Below are 22,597 nucleotides of genomic sequence, written 5' to 3'. Positions count from 1 at the left end.
GGCCAAAAGCCAGAAAATCTGAAATTTTAAAAGGGGTGACCAATGGTCTACAGGTGGAAATTCAGGACGATGAAACACATAGCATTGCAGTAGAGAAATTAAAATTGGAGAAGTGGAAATTAGAATTTCAGGAGAGAGAAAAGGAAGGGGAATTTCAGGAAAGGGCACGAAAGGAAGAGAGAGAATTTCAAGAGAGAGGAAAGGGAGTTTCAACTAAAACACCGTGAACTGAAGAGCAGGCATCCCACTGGGTCCCTTGAAGACACCACTAGCTTGGATTTAAGGATTGAGGCAACCCAGTTTGCTCATCTAACCCCTAAGTTTGATGAAGCAGAAGTGGAAGCCTTCTTTATATTTTTCGTAGCGGTTAACACAGCAGCTAAAGTGGCCAGTCCAACAGTGGTCCCTATTACTGCAGAGCAAGCTTTCAGGGAAGGCTCATGAGGTTTACTCCCTCCTGTCTGAGGAAAGCATCACTGACTATGATGCAGTAAAAAGTGCTATATTAAGTACATATGAGTTGGTGCAGGAGGCGTACTGTCAGAAACTCCGTACCTTCAGGAAACAGCCTGACCAGACGTACCTGGAATCTGAAAGGCTTAAGCAACTTGCTTTTGACCAGTGGGTGTGGGCACTTAAAGCAGAAGCCACTTACGAAAACCTCTGTGAAATAATTCTCCTTGAGGAGTTTAAAAACCCCCTATCCTTTCCAATAAGAACACACCTAGAGGAGCAGGGGGTCACCGGGACCAGGCAGGCAGCCACACTCCTGAGAGTGCAGTTGAGGTTAAACAAATCCCTGAGGGTTAGTGGGATTTTGTATCCAAAGAAGAGTGGCCACATTTCCCCAGGGTGAGGCGAATAAGCCTGTAGTAATACTGAGGGATACAGGGACGAGCCAGACTCTACTGCTGGGAAAAGGCATGACCTTCCCACCAGAGAGTGCCATAAATGCCAACGTGCTGGTAAAGTGGATTGAAGGAGGGTACATGCCCATTCCTGACGAGGCTACTCACTCACTACATTTAGAGGCTTGTGAAGAGACAAGCCAGGCTGCACCACCCTAGCCCTACGTGATGTGGATGTGGGAGAGGCCCCTCCCCTAAGGCAACATCCCGACCGTTTAGGCCCAGAGAAACTGGCCCAGGTCTGGAAGGAGGTTAGCTACATGCTGGAGAACCAACTGATAGAGCCTAGCAACAGTAGCTGGAGCTCCCCAGTTGTGCTCGTGCCAAGCTGGATGTATCCACAAGGATCTGCATTGACGACAGAAAGGTTAATGCAGTGACCCGAGCTGACTCCTACCCGATACCCCTGCTGGAAGACTGCATAGATAGGGTAGGTAAAGCACCCTATATTACAAAGGTAGATTTACTCAAGGGATACGATACTGGCAGGTGCCCTTGATGGCCCGCATGAAGAAATCTCCACCTTTGTAACTCCAGACAGGTTATTCCAGTGTCAGGTTATGCCCTTCGAAGTCCAAAATGCCCTGGGTACCTCCCAAAGGTTGATGAACCAGGTAGTGGCGGCTTGTCTAATTGCGCCGTGTGCCTGGATGACCTCCTAGTGTACAGCGACACCTAGGAAAACTAGGTAGAGCAACTGGAAGCCCTTTTCCAGAGAGTACAGTCAGCTGACCAAGTGGCCAATCTTGCAAAGAGTGAGTTCACTAAGGCCAAAATGACCTATCTAGGACACGTAGTAGGTCAAGGACAGATACTTCCCAGGGCTGCCATGGTACGAGCCATAGCCCAGTTCCCCATTCCCACCATCCGAAGTGGGAAATTATAAGGTTCTTGGAGATGTATGGGTACTACCACAAGCTCATTCCAAACTTGAGCACAGTAGCCTCCCTGCTGACAGACCTACTATAGAAAATAGCAAAAGTAGTATGGACTGAGAAATGCCAGTCAGTTTTCGAAAAGCTGTAGGCCATTTTAATAGGTGAGCCTGTGCTTACGACCAGACTTTAATCACACATTTAAAGTAGCCATTGATGCGAGTGACATCGGGATAGAGTCAGTTCTCCTACAGGAGGATGAATCTGAAATAGACCAATCAGGTACTTCTCTAAAAAGCTCAACAAGCATCAGAAATGGTACTCCACAGAAGAGAAAGAGACCCTCGGTTTATTACTGGCCCACAGACGCTTTGAGATATATGTCTGAAATGGGTACAAGAGACCACAGTCTATACTGACCACAATCTGTTAACTTTTGTGGCAAAATTTAAGACCCAGAATGCCAGGTTATTCCATTGGAGTTCGATCCTCCAGGCGTACCACTTAAAAATTACCCACATTCTTGGGAAATCAAATGTGACTGCAGACTCCCTGTCCAGAACTTAAAGGAGCCCAGTTAGAACCGGAAAAGATAAGTTTATCATTTCTGAAAGAATGAATGTGTGTATGAGATTGTTTTGTTGTTTATAAGTTTTTCCCTTTTCTCTAATGAAATGAGAATGAATTTCATTTCGTTCCAGGGAGGAGGGTGTCATGATAATGAAGGAAAAAAACACTGAATTGTGCCTGGAAAAATTGGACTTCAAAAAATAAGACCTGAGTTTTTAAAAATGAACAGAAGCCACTGGCTGGAGTGCTGCAGGGTGACTTCCTAAGAGATAATGGAACCACACCTACTTCTAAAAGACATTCAGAAACTAATTGCTCCCTCCGGTAGAGGCAATGGGACATAATGGGAGATTATTTCATCAAGAGCATTATCTCATCAAGAAATCTTGTGAGCTATGCCCAGACAGATTTATGAATTCGCTTCCCACTTGGAAGAGACAAAGAAGGGGTTAAAAGTGAGCCGTAAAGCTGCCCAGGTGTCTGTCTGCTGGTGGGTGTTCTGAGAGAGAACAAGTGCTGGAAGTTTGACTCAGAAGTAACAGCCACACACAGTACCCCTGCAAATCACCATTTTACAGGTATCCCAATCTCTCTCCCTCTCTACCAAATTCAACAATACTGGAACCTCGAAACCGACTATTCATCTACCGGAGTCAGCTCTACTAGAATCTTGAATCATAACCGCCGTAATGCTCAATCACCCACTCCCCACAAGTCAATAACTGTTCCGTATACCCTTTTTTATTTTATATATATATGTGTGCACTTAAAGCTAAATTCTTACTTTTAACCTGAATGTGTTTTATCCTTTCTAGCCTTTAGTAGTTAATAAATTTACTCTTACCTTTAACTCAAGAAAGTCTGATCAAATTGGCCACTTTAAAACCAGAACGATTGGATCTGGGAAAATGGTATCGTGAAAGGGATGCTTTTTAGATTAAATCTTGTTGCGACCAACAGAAGAGGGGTGGCTGAATAGAGACAGGGAGCCAGTTCATCCCTCCTCACCCAGGACATAACATTTTGGGGGCATCCCATCCATACGGTGACAAATTGAGGGGTCTCGCCTGGATCAACAACTTTGGGGAACCTCACCTGGGGTAGGTCGTAACACAGAGAAAGAATGATGATATGGTTCCAAGTCAGGATAGTGTGTGACTTGGATGGGTACTTGCAAATGCATCAGTTGCCCTTGTCCTAGATGGTAGAGATCACGGGATTGGAAGCTGCTGTAAAAGAAGCTTTGGTGAGTTGCTTCAGTGCATCTTGTGGATGGTACACACCGCTGCCACTGTGCATCGGAGGTGGAGGGAGTGAATGCTGAAGATGTGGTGGATGGGGTGCCAATCATGTGGGCAGCATTGTCTTGGATGGTGTCAAGCTTCTTGAGTGTTGTTGGAGCTGCACGCATCTAGGCAAGTGGAGGGTATTCTATCACACTCCTGAAGCATGCCTTGTAGATGGTCAACAAGCTTTGGGGAGTCAGCAGGCAAGTTACTTGCTGCAGAATTCCTAGCCTCTGACCTGCTCTTGTAGCCACAGTATTTATATAACTGGTTCATTTCAGTTTCTGGTGAATGGTAATGCCCAGGATGTTGATAGTGAGGGATTCAACAATACTAATGCCATTGAATGTCAAGGGGAGATGGTTAGATTCTGCCCTATTGGAGCTGGTCATTAACTGGCACTTGTGTGGCATGAATCTTACTTGTCACTTATCAGCCCAAGGCTGAATGTTGTCCAGGTGTTGCTGCAAATGGACACAGACTGCATCAGTATCTGACAAGTTGCACATGGTGCTGAACATTGCGCAATCATCAGCAAACATCCCCACTTCTGACATTATGATGGAGAGAAGGTCATTGATGAATCACTACCCTGAGGAACTCCTGCAGCAATGTCCTGGGACTGAGATGATTGACCTCCAACAAGCACAACCATCTTCCTATGTGCGAGGTATGACTCCAACCAGTGGAGAGTTTTCCCCCTTACTCACATTTACTTCAGTTTTGCTAGGACTCCTTGATGACATACTTGGTCAAATGTTGCCTTGATGTCAAAGCCCGTCACTCTCACTTGACCTCTGGAGTTCAGCTCTTTTGTCCATGTTTGATCCAAGGCTCTAATGAGGTCAAGAGATGAGTAGTCATGGTGGAACCCAAAGTGAGTGTCTGCGAGCAGGTTATTGCTGAGTAAGTGCCATTTGATAGCACTATTGACGACACTTTCCATCTCTTTGCTGATGATTGAGAGTAGATTGACGGGATGGTAATTGGCTGGGTTGAATTTGTCTTGCTTTTGTGGGCAGGACCTACCTGGGCAATTTTCCACATTGCCAAGCAGATGCCAGTGTTGTAGCAGTAATGGAACAGCTTGGCTAGGGGGCGAATTGTTCTGCAGCACGAGTCTTCAATACTATTGCCAGAATGTTGTCAGGGCCCATAACCTTTGCAGTATCCAATGCCTTCAGCTGTTTCTTGCTATCACGTGGAGTGAATCGAATTGGCTGAAGACTGGCATTTGTGATGCTGTGGACCTCAGGAGGTGGCTGAGATGGATCATCCACTCGGCACTTCTGGCTGAAGATAATTGCATTGCATTGGATGGTATTCTGAGAGGAGTGACTCACCTGACTTCCCAAAGTCCTGCCACCACCTACAAAGCACAAATCAAGAGTCACTCACCACTTGCCTCACTGAGTGCAGGTACACAACATACAAGAAGCTCAACAGTATCCAGGACAAATCAGGCTGCTTGCTCGGCACCCTATCCACCACCTTAAACATCCACTCCTTCCACCACTGGTGCAACGTGGTGCAACTACAAGATGTATTGCAACAACTCATAAAGTCTTCTTCGACAGCACGTCCAGACCCACAACATCTGCCACTCAGGTGAGCAATGGATACATGGGAACACTGCCAACTCCAAGTCTCCATCAAGTCACAAACCATCCTGATTTGAAGGGGACTTCCTTCATTGTCACTGCATCAAAATCCTGGAACTCCCTACCTAACAGCACTGTGGGAGCACAGACTGCACAGTTGAAGAAGTTGGGTCACCACCGCTTTCTCTATGTTCTTCCTACCAAAATGAATCACTTTACACTTCTCTGCACTCAAGTTCATCTGCCACTTGTTTTCCCATTCCACCAACCAATGTCCTTTTGCAGTTCTACATTGTCTTCCTTACAGTTCACGATACTTCCAACTTTCATGTCTGCAAATTTTGGAATTGTGCCCTGTACACTAAGGTCTAGGTCATTAATGTATATCAGGAAGAGCTGGAATCCTAACACCGACTTCTGGGAAAGTCCACTATATGGTAGAAAGCAGGACAAGCCAGGTACAGAGAGCCCTAGTGGGGGTGAAGGGAAGGGATCTAAATAGGCTAAAAGGTAGAGATAAAACAATGGATGGAAATACATTTAAAAATAATGGAAATGGGTGGGAAAAGAAAAATCTACATAAGTTATTGGGAAAAAAAAGGGGGGGGATCGGAAAGGGGGTGGGGATGGAGGAGAGAGTTCATGATCTAAAATTGTTGAACTCAATATTCAGTCCGGAAGGCTGTAAAGTGCCTAGTCGGAAGATGAGGTGCTGTTCCTTCAGTTTGCGTTGAGCTTCACTGGAACAATGCAGCAGGCCAAGGACGGACATGTGGACATGAGAGCAGGGTGGAGTGTTGAAATGGCAAGTGACAGAGAGGTCTGGGTCATGCTTGCGGACAGACCGAAGGTGTTCCGCAAAGCGGTCACCCAGTCTGTATTTGGTCTCTCCAATGTAGAGGAAACCGCATTGGGAGCAACGAATGCAGTAGACTAAATTGAGGGAAGTGCAAGTGAAATGCTGCTTCACTTGAAAGGAGTGTTTGGGCCCTTAGACGATGAGGAGAGGGGAAGTAAAGGGGCAGGTGTTGCACCTTCTGTGGTTGCATGGGAAGGTGCCGTGGGAGGGGGTTGTGGTGTAGGGGGTGATGGAGGAGTGGACCAGGGTGTCCCGGAGGGAACGATCCTTGCGGAATGCCGCCGGGGGGGTAAAGGGAAGATGTGTTTGGTGGTGGCATCATGCTGGAGTTGGCAGAAATGGCGGAGGATGATCCTTTGAATGCGGAGGCTGGTGGGGTGATAAGTGAGGACAAGGGGGACCCTATCGTGGTTCTGGGAGGGAGAGGAAGGTGTGAGGGCGGATGCGCGGGAGATGGGCCAGACACAGTTGAGGGCTCTGTCAACCACCGTGGGTGGAAAACCTTGGTTAAGGAAGAAGGAAGACATATCAGAGGAACTGTTTTTGAAAGAGGCATCATCAAAACAGATGCGACGGAGGTGAAGGAACTGAGAGAATGGGATGGAGTCCTTACAGGAAGTGGGGTGTGAGGAGCTGTAGTCGAGGTAGCTGTGGGAGTCGGTATGCTTGTAATGAATATTGGTGGACAGTCTATCACCAGAAATGAGACAGAGAGGTCAAGGAAGGGAAGGGAAGTGTCAGAGATGGACCATGTGAAAATGATGGAGGGGTGGAAATTAGAAGCAAAATTAATAAATTTTTCCAAGTCCAGACAAGAGCATGAAGCAGCACCGAAGTAATCATCGATGTACCAGAGAAAGAGTTGTGGGAGGGAGCCGGAGTAGGACTGGAACAAGGAATGTTCCACATACCCCGTAAAGAGACAGGCATAGCTGGGGCCCATGCGGGTACCCATAGCCACACCTTTTATTTGGAGGAAGTGAGATGAGTTTAAGGAGAAATTGTTCAGTGTGAGAACAAGTTCAGCCAGACGGAGGAGAGTACTGGTGGATGGGGATTGTTCGGGCCTCTGTTCGAGGAAGAAGCGGAGAGCCATCAGACCATCCCGGTGGGGAATGGAGGTGTAGAGGGATTAGACGTCCATGGTGAAGAGGAGGCGGTTGAGGCCAGGGAACTGGAAATTGTTGATATGATGTAGGGTGTCAGAGGAATCACGGATGTAGGTGGGAAGGGACTGGACAAGGGGAAAGAGAATGGAGTCAAGATAGCAAGAAATGAGCTCTGTGGGGCAGGAACAGGCTGACACAATCAGTCTGCCGGGACAGTCCTGTTTGTGGATTTTAGGTAGGTGGTAGAAGCGGGCCGTCCGAGGTTGGGAGACTATGAGGTTGGAAGCTGTGGAAGGAAGATCTCCAGAGGAGATGAGGTCAGTAACAGTCCTGGAAACAATGGCTTGATGTTCAGTGATGGGGTCATGGTCCAGGGGGAGGTAGAAGGAAGTGTCTGAGAGTTGACGCTCAGCCTCTGCGAGGTAGAGGTCAGTGCACCAGGCAACAACACCACCCTTGTCAGCGGGTTTAATGACAATGTCAGGGTTGGACCTGAGAGAACGGAGTGCAGCAAGTTCAGAGAGAGACAGGTTAGAGTGGGTGAGAGGAGCAGAGAAATTGAGACGACTGATGTCACGCCGACAGTTCTCAATGAAAAGATCAAGAGAAGGTAAGAATCCAGAGGGAGGGGTTCAGGTGGAGGAGAGTATTGGAGGTGGGTAAAAGGATCTGTTGAACGGGGAGAGGACTCCTGCCCAAAGAAGTGAGCATGGAGTCGAAGGCGGCGGAAGAAGAGTTCAGAATCGTGCCGAGCCCGAAATTCATTGAGATGAGGGTTTGTAAGGACTCCATCCCATTCTCTCAGTTCCTTCGCCTCCGTCGCTTCTGTTCTGATGTTGCCACTTTCAAAAACAGTTCTTCTGATATGTCTTCCTTCTTTCTTAACCGAGGTTTTCCACCCACGGTGGTTGACAGGGCCCTCAACCGTGTCCAGCCCATCTCCCGCGCATCCGCCCTCACACCTTCCTCTCCCTCCCAGAACCACGATAGGGTCCCCCTTGTCCTCACTTATCACCCCACCAGCCTCCGCATTCAAAGGATCATCCTCCGCCATTTCTGCCAACTCCAGCATGATGCCACCACCAAACACATCTTCCCTTTACCCCCCCGGCGGCATTCCGCAGAGATCGTTCCCTCCGGGACACCCTGGTCCACTCCTCCATCACTCCCTACACCTCAACCCCCTCCCACGGTACCTTCCCATGCAACAGCAGAAGGTGCAACACCTGCCCCTTTACTTCCCCTCTTCTCATCGTCCAAGGGCCCAAACACTCCTTTCAAGTGAAGCAGCATTTCACTTGCACTTCCCTCAATTTAGTCTACTGCATTCGTTGCTCCCAATGCGGTTTCCTCTACATTGGAGAGACCAAACACAGACTGGGTGACCGCTTTGCAGAACACCTTCGGTCTGTCCGCAAGCATGACCCAGACCTCCCTGTCACTTGCCATTTCAACATTCCACCCTGCTCTCATGCCCACATGTCCATCCTTGGCCTGCTGCATTGTTCCAGTGAAGCTCAACGCAAACTGAAGGAACAGCACCTCATCTTCCGACTAGGCACTTTACAGCCTTCCGGACTGAATATTGAGTTCAACAATTTTAGATCATGAACTCTCTCCTCCATCCCCACCCCCTTTCCAATCCCCCCCCCACTTTTTTTTCCAATAATTTATGTAGATTTTTCTTTCCCCACCCATTTCCATTATTTTTAAATGTATTTCCATCCATTGTTTTATCGCTACCTTTTAGCCTATTTAGATCCCTTCCCTTCACCCCACCCCACCCCCACTAGGGCTATCTGTACCTTGCTTGCCCTGCTTTCTACCCTTAATTAGCACATTCCTCAGATAATATCACCACCCTCAACACCTCTTTGTCCTTTTGTCTATGACACCTTTTGGCTATCTCCACCTATCACTGGCCCTCTATCCAACTCTACCTCCCCCCCCCCCCCCCACACCTTAAACCAGCTTATATTTCACCTCTTTTCTATTTTTACTTAGTTCAGTTGAAGAGTCATACAGACTCGAAACGTTAACTGTGTTCCTCTCCGTAGATGCCGCCAGACCTGCTGAGTTTTTCCAGGTATTTTTATTTTCGTTTTGAATTTCCAGCATCCGCACTTCTTTGCTTTTGCCTTAGATAGCAGCCTTGGCTCAGTGATAACACTCTCACCTCTGAATCAGAAAGTTGTGTGTTCAAGTTTCACTCCAGATACATGACCACATAATCTAGGCTGGTACTTCAGTGGAATACTGAGGAAGTGCAGCACTGTCTTTCAGATGAGACATTGGCCTGGATTTTGCCAGTAAGAGGCCCAGCAAGCTCCGGAGCATGCACTGCAGTGCCATTCTGCACTGCTGAATAGGTTTTGCTATTGCACTCATCAGCCTCAAGATTAAAATGGAAGAAATTTGCCTGGTGAGAAATTGGGCTGATTGTTCAATAATAACAAAGCTATATTCCCCTTAAAGTTTTAGAGTTAGCGTTTCCAGTCAGAAAGGGCCTCCATAGTCAGTTTGTCAATACTTAATGAGGGCACTGGTACTGATTTAAACTGCAAAACACCTGGTCACAGATTTTTCAACTCTCCTCAGATTTAACTGAACTCGTAACATGATCTGACTTTTTAAATGTTTCAAAGAATGTGACTTTTTAACAAGATTTATCAGACTTTTCATTTGTATGTGACTTTTTAATTTAATTTATCTGACTTTTAAAATATTTTTTAAATGATTCTAATCAAAGTTATTTGATTTTTTAAAAGTAAGTATAAATTTATGATTTTTTTAAATGATTCTGATCAAACTTATCTTGTTCCGATGACTTCACATGTCAGTACAACAGCTTATTTTAGACAGATTGTGTGTATGTAGCTTCTATTCACTCTAAACATGACCTGTCCTTTTCACCCAATTTAAGGAACAAAGAGGGGTCATACTGAAGCCCATGTGTTAAGGAATTCTCTCTCCTTGCAAATGAAATTCCATCGCAATACAGAAGTTAAGTTTTAATTTGAGTCCAGCAGTGAGCGAGTTGCTTCCTTGCTGACCAAAAAAACCTGGCCATTAAACAACCACCCTTGGATGGGTGGCAAAGATCCCAGGCACAATTTGAAGAGGCTAGTGTTGACTTCCAGCGCTCTGGTTAATATTTATCCCTCAATCAACATCCAAAACATGATCTGGGCATTTTCGTTGTTTGCCTTGAGCAAATTGCTGCTATGTTTTCTACGGGACAAAAGTGACTGCACTAGTACTTCATTAGCTTTGAGATGTCCTGAGGTGGTGAAAGGCGCTTTGTAAATGCCTGAAAGTGTGGTAGAGGCAGATTCACGACTTTCAAAAGCATATTGGATAATTATCTGAAGAGAAAAAATTGCAGGGCTCCGGGGTAAAGGCGGTGGAGTGGGACTAGCTAAGTTGCTCTACAGAGAATCCGAATATGACAGGCCAAATGGGCTCCTTCTGTGCTGTAACCATTCTATGACTTTCCCTCTGACGATACTCATCTCTGTTGATGTTTGGATGTCTTTGGTCCTGACGCATTGACTTTGGGACGCATGCGCAGTGGCATCTCGTTCATTTGAATGGGTGGGTTTTGCAGCCAGCACGCATTTAGCCGAAAGGTAAAGAAGATCAAATCGAAGCGTACAACATTTTGCAATAGATGTATTCCTACATAAACTGGTTACGACAGTTGCAATTTGGCATTGACTGTTTCGAATCAGATTGCGACACGACGGCCGGGAACCCGAAAGCAGCTTCCGAGTAAAACCAACATGGTGTTTTCTTTCAGGGCGATTCTCGCTTTTGCGAAACGTTTCCAAGTGAGGGATCACTGGATCCCGGTGCGGAATTGCAATATTGCCTCCTGCACTCTAAACATCAATTTAGCAAGTAAGCGATCAACAGAACTTTCCGTCGATTTTCTTGCCCGGAACAGACTGTCTTTTCAACTTTATCGTGGGTGAACATATTTAAGATACAAATTAATTTGCCATTTAGTTTATAAATCCGAAAGGATTTGTTTTCTAATTTAAAGTTAACTCCATGTCCAAAACTTGGATTTTAAAATTTTATTATGAGGACTTCGTATTTTACATCTGTGAGCATGTCACGCATTTTTCGATGATACGTTTATTCCAGGAGGGTTTCTTCCGTAAAATGCAGTTGGCAGTTGTTAACTCTTCGGTTAAATGTTTTTATTCGTCTTTGTTTCAGAACAGCAAGAGTGTCAGAATTCTGTGCCTGCCTCGAGTGGAACCCAGCAGTCTCCTATTGACATCAACACTGCTGACAGTGTGTACGATCCGCAACTGAAACCCTTAAAGATCTCGTATGACCCACGTAATTGTCTTCGACTTAGGAACAACGGCTATTTTTTCCAGGTGGAATTTGAAGATTCCAGGGACAGCTCGGGTATGGAAAACTGTATTTGTCCTCGGAAAGTTTGAATGTTTAAAAACATGTGAGATCAAGGCGTCTCAGGGCAAGGGTGTAAGTGGTGTATTTCCACTCAATGCAGCTACTGGACTCAAAACAGGCAGCGTTCTGTTTACCAAGCAAGAGTAAGACTTGCTTAGGAAGTAGCTCTATGCTTTAGTGCAACCTCAGAGGTCCACCTTCAACAATGAAGTTTAAATATTTAACCGGTGCAATGGACAGTGAGTATACATTCTCTAAAAAAAATAAATAATTTGTGAGATGTTTAATAGCTTCTGGAATTATAAAGTATCTTGCACACATTTTGTGCACAGAGACATGAAACATTTACGATACAGAAGGCTGCCATTCGGTCCATCATGTCTGGCGATCAAAGAAGAGCTAATCCCAGCTCTTTTTCCATAGCCCTGTGGATTACTGCGCTTCAAGTGCATATCCAAGTATTTTTTTAAATGTGAAGTTTTCTGCCTCTAACCTCCTTTCAGGCTGCAGTTTCCAGACCACGCACCCCTTACACCTTCTCATATCCTATGGGTGTAAAAATAAATTCCTCAACTCAGCTCTAATCCGTCCACCAATTACTTTAAATCTATACCCATTCCCATCATTCCCAGAACTGCATGTTTGAATCCCTCCAGTCAAGTTTTCACCCCAACATAGTACCAAAACAGTACCAGTGTAGAAGGAGATGGTGTGGCTAACTTTATTAAAGGCTGCAAATAGGTGAAGAAGAACGAATAATTTAAAGTTTATTTTTGTCACACCATCCTCCTTTCACGCCTCTACACTGTTGACCAGCTTGATGGGACTGCTCTCACCTGGTTATATTCTTATTTATCTCATCATAGCCAGAGAATTACTTACAATGGCTTCTCTTCCTGCTCCCACACCATTACCTCTACTGTTCCCCAAGGATCTACCCTTGGCCCTCTCCTATTTCGCATCTGTATGCTGCCTCTCAGCAACATCATCTGAAAGCACAGCGTTAGTTTTCCCTTGTATGCTAACAACACCCAGCACGGTGCTGTACTCTTGCTGCGGTCTAGCTAGTGTTTTATACTCTTCTAGCATAACCTCCTTTTCCAGACTTGGTTAATAAAGCAAAAAATCCTTTATGCTTTCTTAAACGCCTTATTCACCTGTCCTGCTACCTTTTGGAATTTGAGGACATGCGATTTGAGGTCCCTCTGTTCCTCTGGAATTCTCTGCATTTGGGACTGGTGGATAGGTGAGGGTGAGATCAAGTAAGTTCTCTCTTGTTGGTTCTCCACCTGCTGCAGGCCTGGTCTCGCAGATGTTTTTCAGGACTCTGCCAGCTCAGTCAGCGGTGGTGCTACTGAGGTACTGTTGGTGATAGACATTGAAGCTCCCATGTAGAGTACATTCTGTGCCCTCACTACCCTCAGTGCTTCTTCTTGGACTTCTGGCTACATCTTCCTATCTGGTTGTCGTGGAGGAGGTCTGTAGTGAATGTATATGGCAGATGCTTGTCACTGTTGGAGAGTGTGATACAACATGACTTCAAATCCTTGATACCAGTACACTATCTACACCATAGTTCTCTGTTCTACCTAAACTATTATCAAGACCAATGTATTCCTTCACTATCTTATTTCAGCCCATCCCAAATGAACTCTCAGGTCACAGCTGAAATAAAATAAATCAATAGTACCACCTGCATTTGGAGTAGAACCAGCTCCACCCATACCGGGCGATGGTCCGAGCGTGGACCAGTTGCATGGAAGCAACCAGAGCGCAGGAGACGTATGCCCAAGAAATGCAAAGGTGGTTGGTTCCAGACCTCATGAAAGTGAAAACACTGGAGTCGAGGTGGAGATTTTGCCACATGTCCACGAAATTTTGGGAGACAACCAGGCCCCTCAACTTCTCCATCGCTGCACAGCTGTTTGGAGTACCGGACTGATGCCTCACCTACAGGTTACAGTTGAAATTCACTCCCAAGGGTCAATTAAGTTGTCAGTGGAGCCAAGATGAGTGGACACTTCGGCAAGGAAACACTATTGTACATGCACATTCACAAGGTGAAGCAGCACGTCCCCCAGCAGACGATGAGATGCAACAAGTGGCTTGGCACAGGCTCCTTGACTCCAACCCCCTCCACTGCCACCACCACTCCACCCCAAGATCTGTTACTGAAAATAAAGGGCCAGCAAGATAGGCAGGCCACCTGAATTGGAGATGAAGTGGCTCATGTAGACCCCTCCTTGCCACTCCAGGAGCCTGTCTCCTGAAAGGGTGTGGGCTTCCTTCAGGAAGCAAACCACATACCTCTCTTCCTTAAGGAGTGAGAAGTTGGGAAATCTGCCATGTGCCTGTCTGCTATCATTGATGTTGAGGCTGGCTGTGGTTGCCTTCATGGCTAGAGCATGGTGCACCCACCGCCTATGTCGTACTTTGGGAAGGCTATTGTATTTTAGTTCAGCAAACTATGAAGCTAGAACAAACAGAAGCATTACATTTAAGTTTTACAAATGCAGCAGACAAAAATATGAGATTATGTTAATGTTGTTAGATGAAACTTGTTTTGTAAATATAATCTAACTTAAAATTCTAGAAAATATCCCATGAGAGGAAAAATGCAAGGCAGATTCTACATTGTAACTTGTAAAGACAGCATGACAAGATAATTAGTTTTAATTATTTGCTGTTTAATGAAATTTAATTAACTTTGTTGTCAACTTAAAGTTTTAACCAAGAAAAGTAATATTTTTCTAACCATTTAAAACAACCTTCTCTCCATGGTTCAAATTGTGTCCACATTTAATTTTAATCTTATCCTGCAATAGACTGGTATATTGTTACATTAATGGTAACTTGAAATACTTATTGATCAGCCGGGCCTTGTGCAATGGCAGGTTGACATACTGATCTCTGGTTACAAATGTTGAGTTGACCAGTTCTATAAATAATAAGCTAACTCCGAATTCTTTTTGATTGTCTCTTACCATTATTATACGGTTATGTTGGCAGTTCTGACACCAATACTAGATTGGTGATCTGTACTGTTGCTTAGTTTTACTTTAAAAATAATTTGTGCTATCTTTTCCCTTTGTTTTTTGCTTTCATCTGTTTACTTGTATCTGGCCGCAATATATGTTGTTATTATAGATCAGCTGGATAACTTAGACAGCAGAATACTCTGATGGTTAATGTTTAACGTTATCAGAAGCCTGGAGCAAATTGTAATGTGTAATCATTGAATTCTGAGACAAATATAAATAGTTCTTGAGAGTTAGAAAATACAGCCAGGATACAAAATTGAAAGAATTAAAATCTTGAAATTTCACCCAATCGTTGAATACCAGAGGTGGGCAGGTTTTGGAGGAGATGTGAAACTAGACATGATTTTGGACAGATTTCAGATATCTAAACCTCCCTGCCTCTCTCTCTCCATCTCTCTCCTTTAAGTCACTCCTTAAAATCTACCTCCTCGTTTTTGGTCATCTCTCATAATATGTCCTTATGTTGTTGTCAAATTTTAGCCATTAACACTCCTGTGAATGCTTTGGGATGCTTTACTATGTTAAAGGCATGATATAAATGCAAATTGATTTTTCTATTAGTTTTTGATCTCGAGTCATTACTGCTGATTTCACTTGGTTTAGTGTTATTAAACTTAACTACACTGTATTTGATTTCCAAGTATTTTTGATCATTAGTTCACCAGCAATGAGACAGAAGCACAAAACAAACATATATTTCATTAATTTGTGTTAGAGAAGTGCATTCTACAACATACTGTGCTTGTTCAGGCTGCTTTTTTAAATGTTCCAGTCTGTTTTTGGATAAGAATAAAAGCAGAATTGTTTCACAGTTTCAATAATAATTATTTTTAACTGCATAATCATGCTCAGAGGTTATCTATGCTATTGATTTTAAAAAATCAATGGGGATGCTGAATGTGGATCTACTTGCAGTAATGTTAATGATCTAGTGAACAACATTAGAAACATCAGATTTCAGCACCTCTGTACTTTATTTCCACATGTTCTATGATCGCTTGTGGAATAAAAAAAATCCATACACTGTAAAGGGTGATGTAAGTTTTTACTACATTTTGTATTTTCTTTTTGCCAATCCTAATGATTAACTTGTGTTAGTGTCCATTTATCCATAAATAATTAAACCACTTGTGATCTGAATAACTGTTTTGACCCAGCTTGATAAACACATAAATGTTATCAGAACATATGACTGTGTGCCCTTAAGACTATGTCCTTGAACACTTGACTTTCTGGGGCCTTTGATGAAAATAACATCTAAAAAAGTCTTGTAATAGATTTCAACCAAATTTTAAATCTTAGTCCTGTGAAAATCTGGCTAATATCTTTCACCCACCCCTGTGGACCTGTTTCCACAGTTACCCATGTGCCATCACTGCCAAAGTGTACTAGTGCTATTTGGGCCACTTTGCATTTTTCATTTCAAATTTGTGTATCTGATAATGTAAATTATTTTATTTTTCTTCTGTAAAGGTTACAGATAATGTGTAGGTTTTGAAAGCTGAGCACCTTCCATCTTCAAAGATTGAAAAAATGATATTGTGACTTTTGAAATCTTATGGACTTTTCTTAAAATTTCCATACTGTATTAGGAAAGTCAGGTAAACCCCTTATTAGAAAAAGCTGAAATTCACATGTACCTTCGACACAACCAAAGCCATTTCTGAACTTCTGGATCAGCAAAACAGATCTCATGTAATGATTGTCTGACTTAAAATGTGTTTGCTGTCTATAGTGCAAGGCCATTCACTGTCATCTAAAGTGTAGCCACATTTTTCAATGCACTGTTCCTGCTTTAGTCAATGTGGTGTCAGTTTGGGTCAGAACAGCCATGATCTCATTGAATGGCGGAGCAGACTCGATAGGCAGAATGGCCTACTTCTGCTCCTACGTCTTATGGTGTTATGCCTTACTCCAAGCCATTCCAATCTAAATTCTTCTGCACGTTCTCCTTCTCCATCACATCAAAGTTATTCACATTGAGAAATCCTCGTTCAGATTGCATAGGCGTACTTTGAGTGGAGCTGAGAGTAAAAGCAGCAAGAACAAACCAGTCTTCATTAGCAAAGCACAAAATGCCCTCTTCAAAGCAGTAATTGCCTCAGAGACACCATGCAGCCTCCATTATTGTTATTGATGTAATAACAAAAGTTTTTTAAGATGGGATAAAAGCAAAAAAACTGCAGATGCTGGAAATCCGAAACAAAAACAAAAATACCTGGAAAAACTCAGCAGGTCTGACAGCATCTGCGGAGAGGAATACAGTTAACTCGAAATGTTAACTGTATTCCTCTCCGCAGATGCTGTCAGACCTGCTGAGTTTTTCCAGGTATTTTTGTTTTTAATTAAAACAGGTGTGTAGAAGAAAAAAAAGTTAGCCACATTTTTTTATCTCAATTTAAATGTGGCAAAACAGGCTTGACAAGGCATTCTGTGTGCCTTGAGGAAAGATGGCAGATTTTTGGGAAGATAATTTAGGTGCAGTTTTTTTGTGGCAGATTTTACATGATAGTCTTTAAGATTGCATCATCCTCTCTTTAACATCCCAAAATCAAATGAAAATCCAGGTCTAATTTTCCACTGTTTACTTTTTGAATGTATTTGTATTGCAGCATCTTTTTAAAAAGACAAGTGATTTTGTAACATCAACTTGCATTATAAGATTATAATTTAATTTATAAGTGAATGAGCTCATTCAACACTTTGTTTATCATTTCAAGCTTGGCAGAATAATGAGCAATGATGTTGAAGAAAATAGGGAATGTGTGTAAGCACTGAGATAAAAGCAAAATACTGCAGATGCTGGAAATCTGAAAGAAAAACAAAATGCTGGAAAAACTCAGCTGGCCTGGCAGCATCTGTGGAAAGAAAAACTGAGTTAACGTTTCAAGTCTGTATGACCCTTCTTCAGAGCTACAGAGAAGTAGAAATGTAATGGAATTCATACTGCTGAAGGTGGGTGGCGCAGGTGAAACAGGATAGAAGGCCAGTGACAGGTGGGGGCAAAGGAGAGATTGACAAAGATGTCATGAACAAAAGGACAAAGGGAGTGTAAATGATAGTGGTAAGGGTTAAAAAAGCTGCTGATAGTGGCAAAAAGGTGAGAAAGCCGAATGTGATAATAGCAGAACAGGGGTAAGTACTCTGAAAAGAACAACATGAACAAGTAACAGATGGCCCTTGTGGGGGTGGAGTGGGGGAAAAAAGGACTGAAAATGGGATAAAATGGGGGCATAAAAAAGGGGATAAAAGAATGAATAAAAGTAAGTGGATAATAGTAAAAGAAGTATTTTGAAAGAAGGGGTAAAAAGGGGTGGAGATGGAGGAGAGAGTTCATGGTCTGAAGTTGTTGAACTCAATGTTAAGTCCAGAAGATGAGGTTCTGTTCCTCCAGTTGTGTGTAAGCACCGGTTGTTACTGTGCCAGTTCCTGAGTGGCATTCATAAAGGATACGGAAGGCGATACACACTGCTCCCATGCGGACCAATCTTCATGGATTTTATCTAATTTCTTTTCGTGCATCTGTGCTCCAGATCCCAGATTACCCCCGAGCAACTTTAAAGTAGAAATCCGACAATATACGTAGGCTATATATAAAAATGTGGTCTGCTAATTCAATATGCATTTGCTTTTAGTTGAATGTTTGCTTTAAAAATGACTGTAGCAACATAGCCTATAATAGAATACCTAACTTGGAATTCTCTGTCTGTTTTCACCCACAGTTATTAGCAGTGGACCATTGAAGAACCATTACCGATTGAAGCAATTTCATTTCCACTGGGGTTCAAAAAGTGATCGTGGATCAGAGCATACTATCAACAATCAGGTGTACCCTGCAGAGGTATGTTGATTTAATTCTGCATTTGTTTCCTAAAACTCTGTTTCCAAAACACAATTCAAAATAGCCCAGCATATTCAGAAAAGTTGACTGAGCATTTGGTAAATAAAATGATTTCCCCTCCTTAATGGTGCCCAAGATCCAAAAGGCAGAACAAGCAAGAGTGCAGATCCGACTTTTCATATCATCTGCAGACTTCTTAATTATGCCCTCTACATTTAAGCTTAAATCATTGATATATACCATGAAAAGCAAGGGACCTAGTACTAAGCCCTGCAGAACCCCACTGGAAACAGCCTTCCAGTCACAAGAAAATATGTAGACCATAACCCTTTGCTTCCTGCCGCTGAGCCAATTTTGTAGATAAATTGCCACTTTCTCTTGGAATCCCATGGGCTTTTAATTTACTGATTAGCCTCCCATTTGGGACTTGTCAAAAACCTTGCTAACATCCATGTAGACTACACCAAACACACTTCTTCAACTGTCCTTGTCTCCTCAAACAATTCAGTCAAGTTAGTCCGACACAACCTTCCCCTAACAAATCCATGTTGACTGTCCTTGACTAATCCTTGACTCTAAATGGCAATTTATACTGGGCAGTATTTAATGGAGGTGACAACAGTCTCGCCTACCAGTTAGAGAGCAAGTGAAAGCCCCATGTCACCTCTTTTTAGGAAAGGTCTGCCGTACTAAGTGCCACTCAGCCAGATAACTGTACAGCGGTGGGCCTTCCCCAGGATCAAGGACCCTGTGGAAGTCCAGCAGGCCGAGAGCTGCTGACAGAGGCTGGCAGCTCTATTGAATGGCAGCACCCTTGTTGAGGCAGTGGCTGCTGCAAGTATGACCCCCACCCAAGGCATAGACGTTGTCACAGGATCCTAGGTGAGTGATGGTGGGAAGGGGGTCGTGAGGTTGGGGGGAATCTGGGGCAAGGGCAGAGGAGCAGCTGTCAGCGGGGCCCCCCCCTTCCTGATGCCGGGTCTCTTGATCAGCCACTGAGTGCCTTTGAACAAGGGACACCCCTTGCACCTCCCAGGAGCCCACAAGCAACCCTGAACTGGTTTGCTTGTCGTGCCCCCCCGCATAGTGAGTCCCTGCCCACCACCCGGTTAATACCAGTGGTGGGATGAGATTGGCAACGGGGCAGGAAGGCTGTCCATCTGCCTTCCCGCCATGGATTTAATCGTGTGGAGTCAGGAAGGTGGCAGGGCCCCCACCTGCCACCCTCCTGTTGAATTAAATGCCCCCGCCACCAAACTTGTCATGTGGAAGGACATTAAATTCCACCCACCATCTCTCAGAATTTTTTCCAATAATTTTCCCAGCACTGAGGTTAGGCTGACTGGCCTGTAATTATTTGGGCTATCCCTTTCTCCCACTTCAAACAACGGTACAATGTTAGCAATCCTCTGACACTATGCTGTAGCTAGAGAGGATTGGAAAATGATGGTCAGAGCCTCCACTATTTCTTCCCTTGTTTCCTTTAGCATCCTGAAAAGCATTTCATCCTAACTCTCCTTGTCCTATTCACCCATCACCTGCTTTCTCACTGACGTACATTTGCTCTAAGTCTGACAATGCCTTAATTTTAACATTCTCATTCTTTTTTGCAAATCCCTGCATGACCTTATTCCTCCCTATCTCTGTTACCTCCTCTAGCCTATAGCCCTCTGAGCTCTTTATGCTCCTGCAATTATGTCCATTTGTACATCTCCCACTCCACTTGCCGTGTCTTAGCTGCCAAAGCCCTAATCTCTGAAATCTCCTCCTTGAACCTTTCTGTCTCTTCATCTCCTTCTCCTCCTTTTAAGACCTAGCTCTTTGGCCAAGCTATTGGTCACCTGTACTCATATTTCCTTACGTCACTTGCTGGCGATTTTTAGCAGCACTCATGTAGAGTGCCTTGGAACATATAATTACTTTAAAAGTGTTATATAAATGCAAGTTGTTGTATTTATTGATTTTTACCTTTTTAATAAATAGTATGCCTGTCAGCTAACTTGGGTTGCCACTCTGCATGAAACACCAATATTCCAAGTGGGATGACACTTGCTGAAACAATCTTTGTTATTACCAAATTCAATTTCAATACTGAATGTGTACATCACTGCATCAATTGAAGCTCAATTTCTACAACACAACTGCTTTTGCAGTTTTCTATTGTAAGAGGAAAAAAGCACAACTTTGTGAAGTGAATAGACTTTCCAGTTTCCTTTGTTTTTAAAATGTGTTAAGTGGTGACTCCTGTTATTCTATCATATTAATGCATTAAAATACACAATTAAACAATTATTTAACAGATTTTTGTTCTTGCTATTTTAGCTTCATTTAGTTCACTGGAATCCAGTAAAATGCAAAAACAGTGATGAAGCCATTCTATCTGAAAATGGCCTTGCAGTTGTAGGAGTATTTCTGAAGGTAACTTAAAACAGCTGATCACTTACTGGTGATTTGCATTATTACTCATCTGAAATTATAATGGTACATTTTTCACTGTGGACACTCAGTGACCACCACATAGTCCTCTGCCTATAAAGTCGTAACTTGTACTGATTTTCTTGCCCTGACCATTTATGTAGCCTCGGCACACTCCAGGCACAGGCTTGCCCTCTATCTAGGCTATGTGTTTAGAAATCAAGCAAAAAGTCCAACCTAGGCTCCAGACTTGTGATTTGTGCTCCTGGCTGCCAATATTATGGCCTTTGGGGAACAGTCACAAAAAGACCCCAAATGCTTCCAAACTTCTGGAAGTGGAGAAGGTCTAAGTTTCAAGCCCATTTGCCAATCTTTTTTTCAGCCTACCACAAGTAACCCTGCCCCCATATCTTCCAGTCTGCTTGTGTCTAGGGGTAGGGCCTTGTGCTAAGGTTCTTTGGGCGCCTCAAGGATTATAATTGGAGAAAGAATGATAATAGCAACACTGGACTTGCACCGACTATAGGATATTCCTCAGAAGATTCCAGTGTAGAGAATGGCAGCAGAGAATTGATGCAAAAGCCTTGTACCTATATCCTGTTTCCCTCTTTCCTGTGCCAGGGATTTGCCAATTGCCCTGGTGCAGGGAAGAAGACAGTCTATCCTGTGAAAATAATTTCAATCATAAAAGAAACTGTTCTAACAGAGTATCAACATTCGAAAGAATTATGCAAGAGATATATTTTGATTAGTACATGATGAATTTTTTTTTTATTGATGTTTGTTTTATTAAAAGCTTGGAAAAAGACATAATAGTCTACAGAAACTTGTCGATGCATTGCCAGCTGTTAAACATAAGGTAGGTAGATGACTACGTTTAGTTAGTTTTTCTGTTTTTTCACTGTTGCAATTATGCCCCCTCTATGTTACTGATGTTCTCTTCAGTTGAAAAAACAAGGATGGCTCAGATTGGACAGCTGGATAGGGTATACTCAAGCAATTTAGTTCACAAACTTTGTAATGAGGAATCACAGTCAGAGTCTAATTCTTCCAGTTTCTAAGGTGAAAATATTAACACTGGCACCAAATATTGAAGGCTATCAAAAAACTTCATTTTATAGTTTAGATTTTCTTGTGTGTTCACTAAGGTAGGGGCATCAGTGCAGGATAATTTTCCACTTTTGGCAACTGTTTTTACTATCCAACATTCCCAAGTCAATTATATCCCATAAAGCCACTTCTGTCATCTACCAACAGGATGATTTAATCCCAGTCTAACCTGATTAACTTCTTTTTGGAAGTTTTCCACTTCTCATACCAATTGCAGTTATGGAGCTTTCTTGTAAAATCTTAAAGTACCCAACAATTGCTGCACAGTTGGTGCTGTCTCCTCCTAAGGGCTGCTCAGCATCTACACATGTAGCATACCATTATCTAATCTAATCTATTGACAAGAATTTGCATACCTGCAGTGTACAAGTTTATTCAGGGCCTGAAAAATACGTAAATTTGCCTGCATAATATGGCTGAAATGCTTGAATAGCACTATGTAGCTCAGAGCATGTTTGAACTGCCTGCTGCAAGGAAGTTTTTGTTTTCTCGAGGCCTGATTTGTTAAGACCTAGGCTGCAATTTTCAGGTCTTGCCCACCGTGGCATTATAAA

At 43.3% G+C, this 22,597-nt stretch overlaps 1 protein-coding gene across 4 annotated transcripts in view; it reads left to right on the top strand.

Annotated features, from left to right (window-relative positions):
* Positions 1–10,473: 10,473 nt before the first annotated feature.
* The window catches only part of ca5a (carbonic anhydrase Va), a 42,857-nt gene continuing 30,733 nt past the window's right edge, over positions 10,474–22,597 (top strand). Inside the window, exons 1-5 of one of the 4 annotated variants that reach the window (XM_078544435.1) lie at positions 10,474–11,108; positions 11,433–11,630; positions 18,400–18,518; positions 20,841–20,936; positions 21,730–21,792. In XM_078544435.1, coding sequence (XP_078400561.1) covers positions 10,991–11,108; positions 11,433–11,630; positions 18,400–18,518; positions 20,841–20,936; positions 21,730–21,792 — 594 coding nt within the window. In that variant the 5' untranslated portion in view covers positions 10,474–10,990. The remainder of the gene's footprint in view (positions 11,109–11,432; positions 11,631–18,399; positions 18,519–20,840; positions 20,937–21,729; positions 21,793–22,597) is intronic. The other 3 variants (XM_078544436.1, XM_078544433.1, XM_078544434.1) reach the window with 3 other exon arrangements.

This window comes from Cetorhinus maximus, chromosome 6 (genome assembly GCF_964194155.1).
Source record: "Cetorhinus maximus chromosome 6, sCetMax3.hap1.1, whole genome shotgun sequence".
In the NCBI taxonomy this organism is placed as follows: Eukaryota; Metazoa; Chordata; class Chondrichthyes; order Lamniformes; family Cetorhinidae; genus Cetorhinus; species Cetorhinus maximus.
Note: the sequence above shows the minus strand (reverse complement) of the source record. Positions and strands in the feature narration are given on the sequence as shown.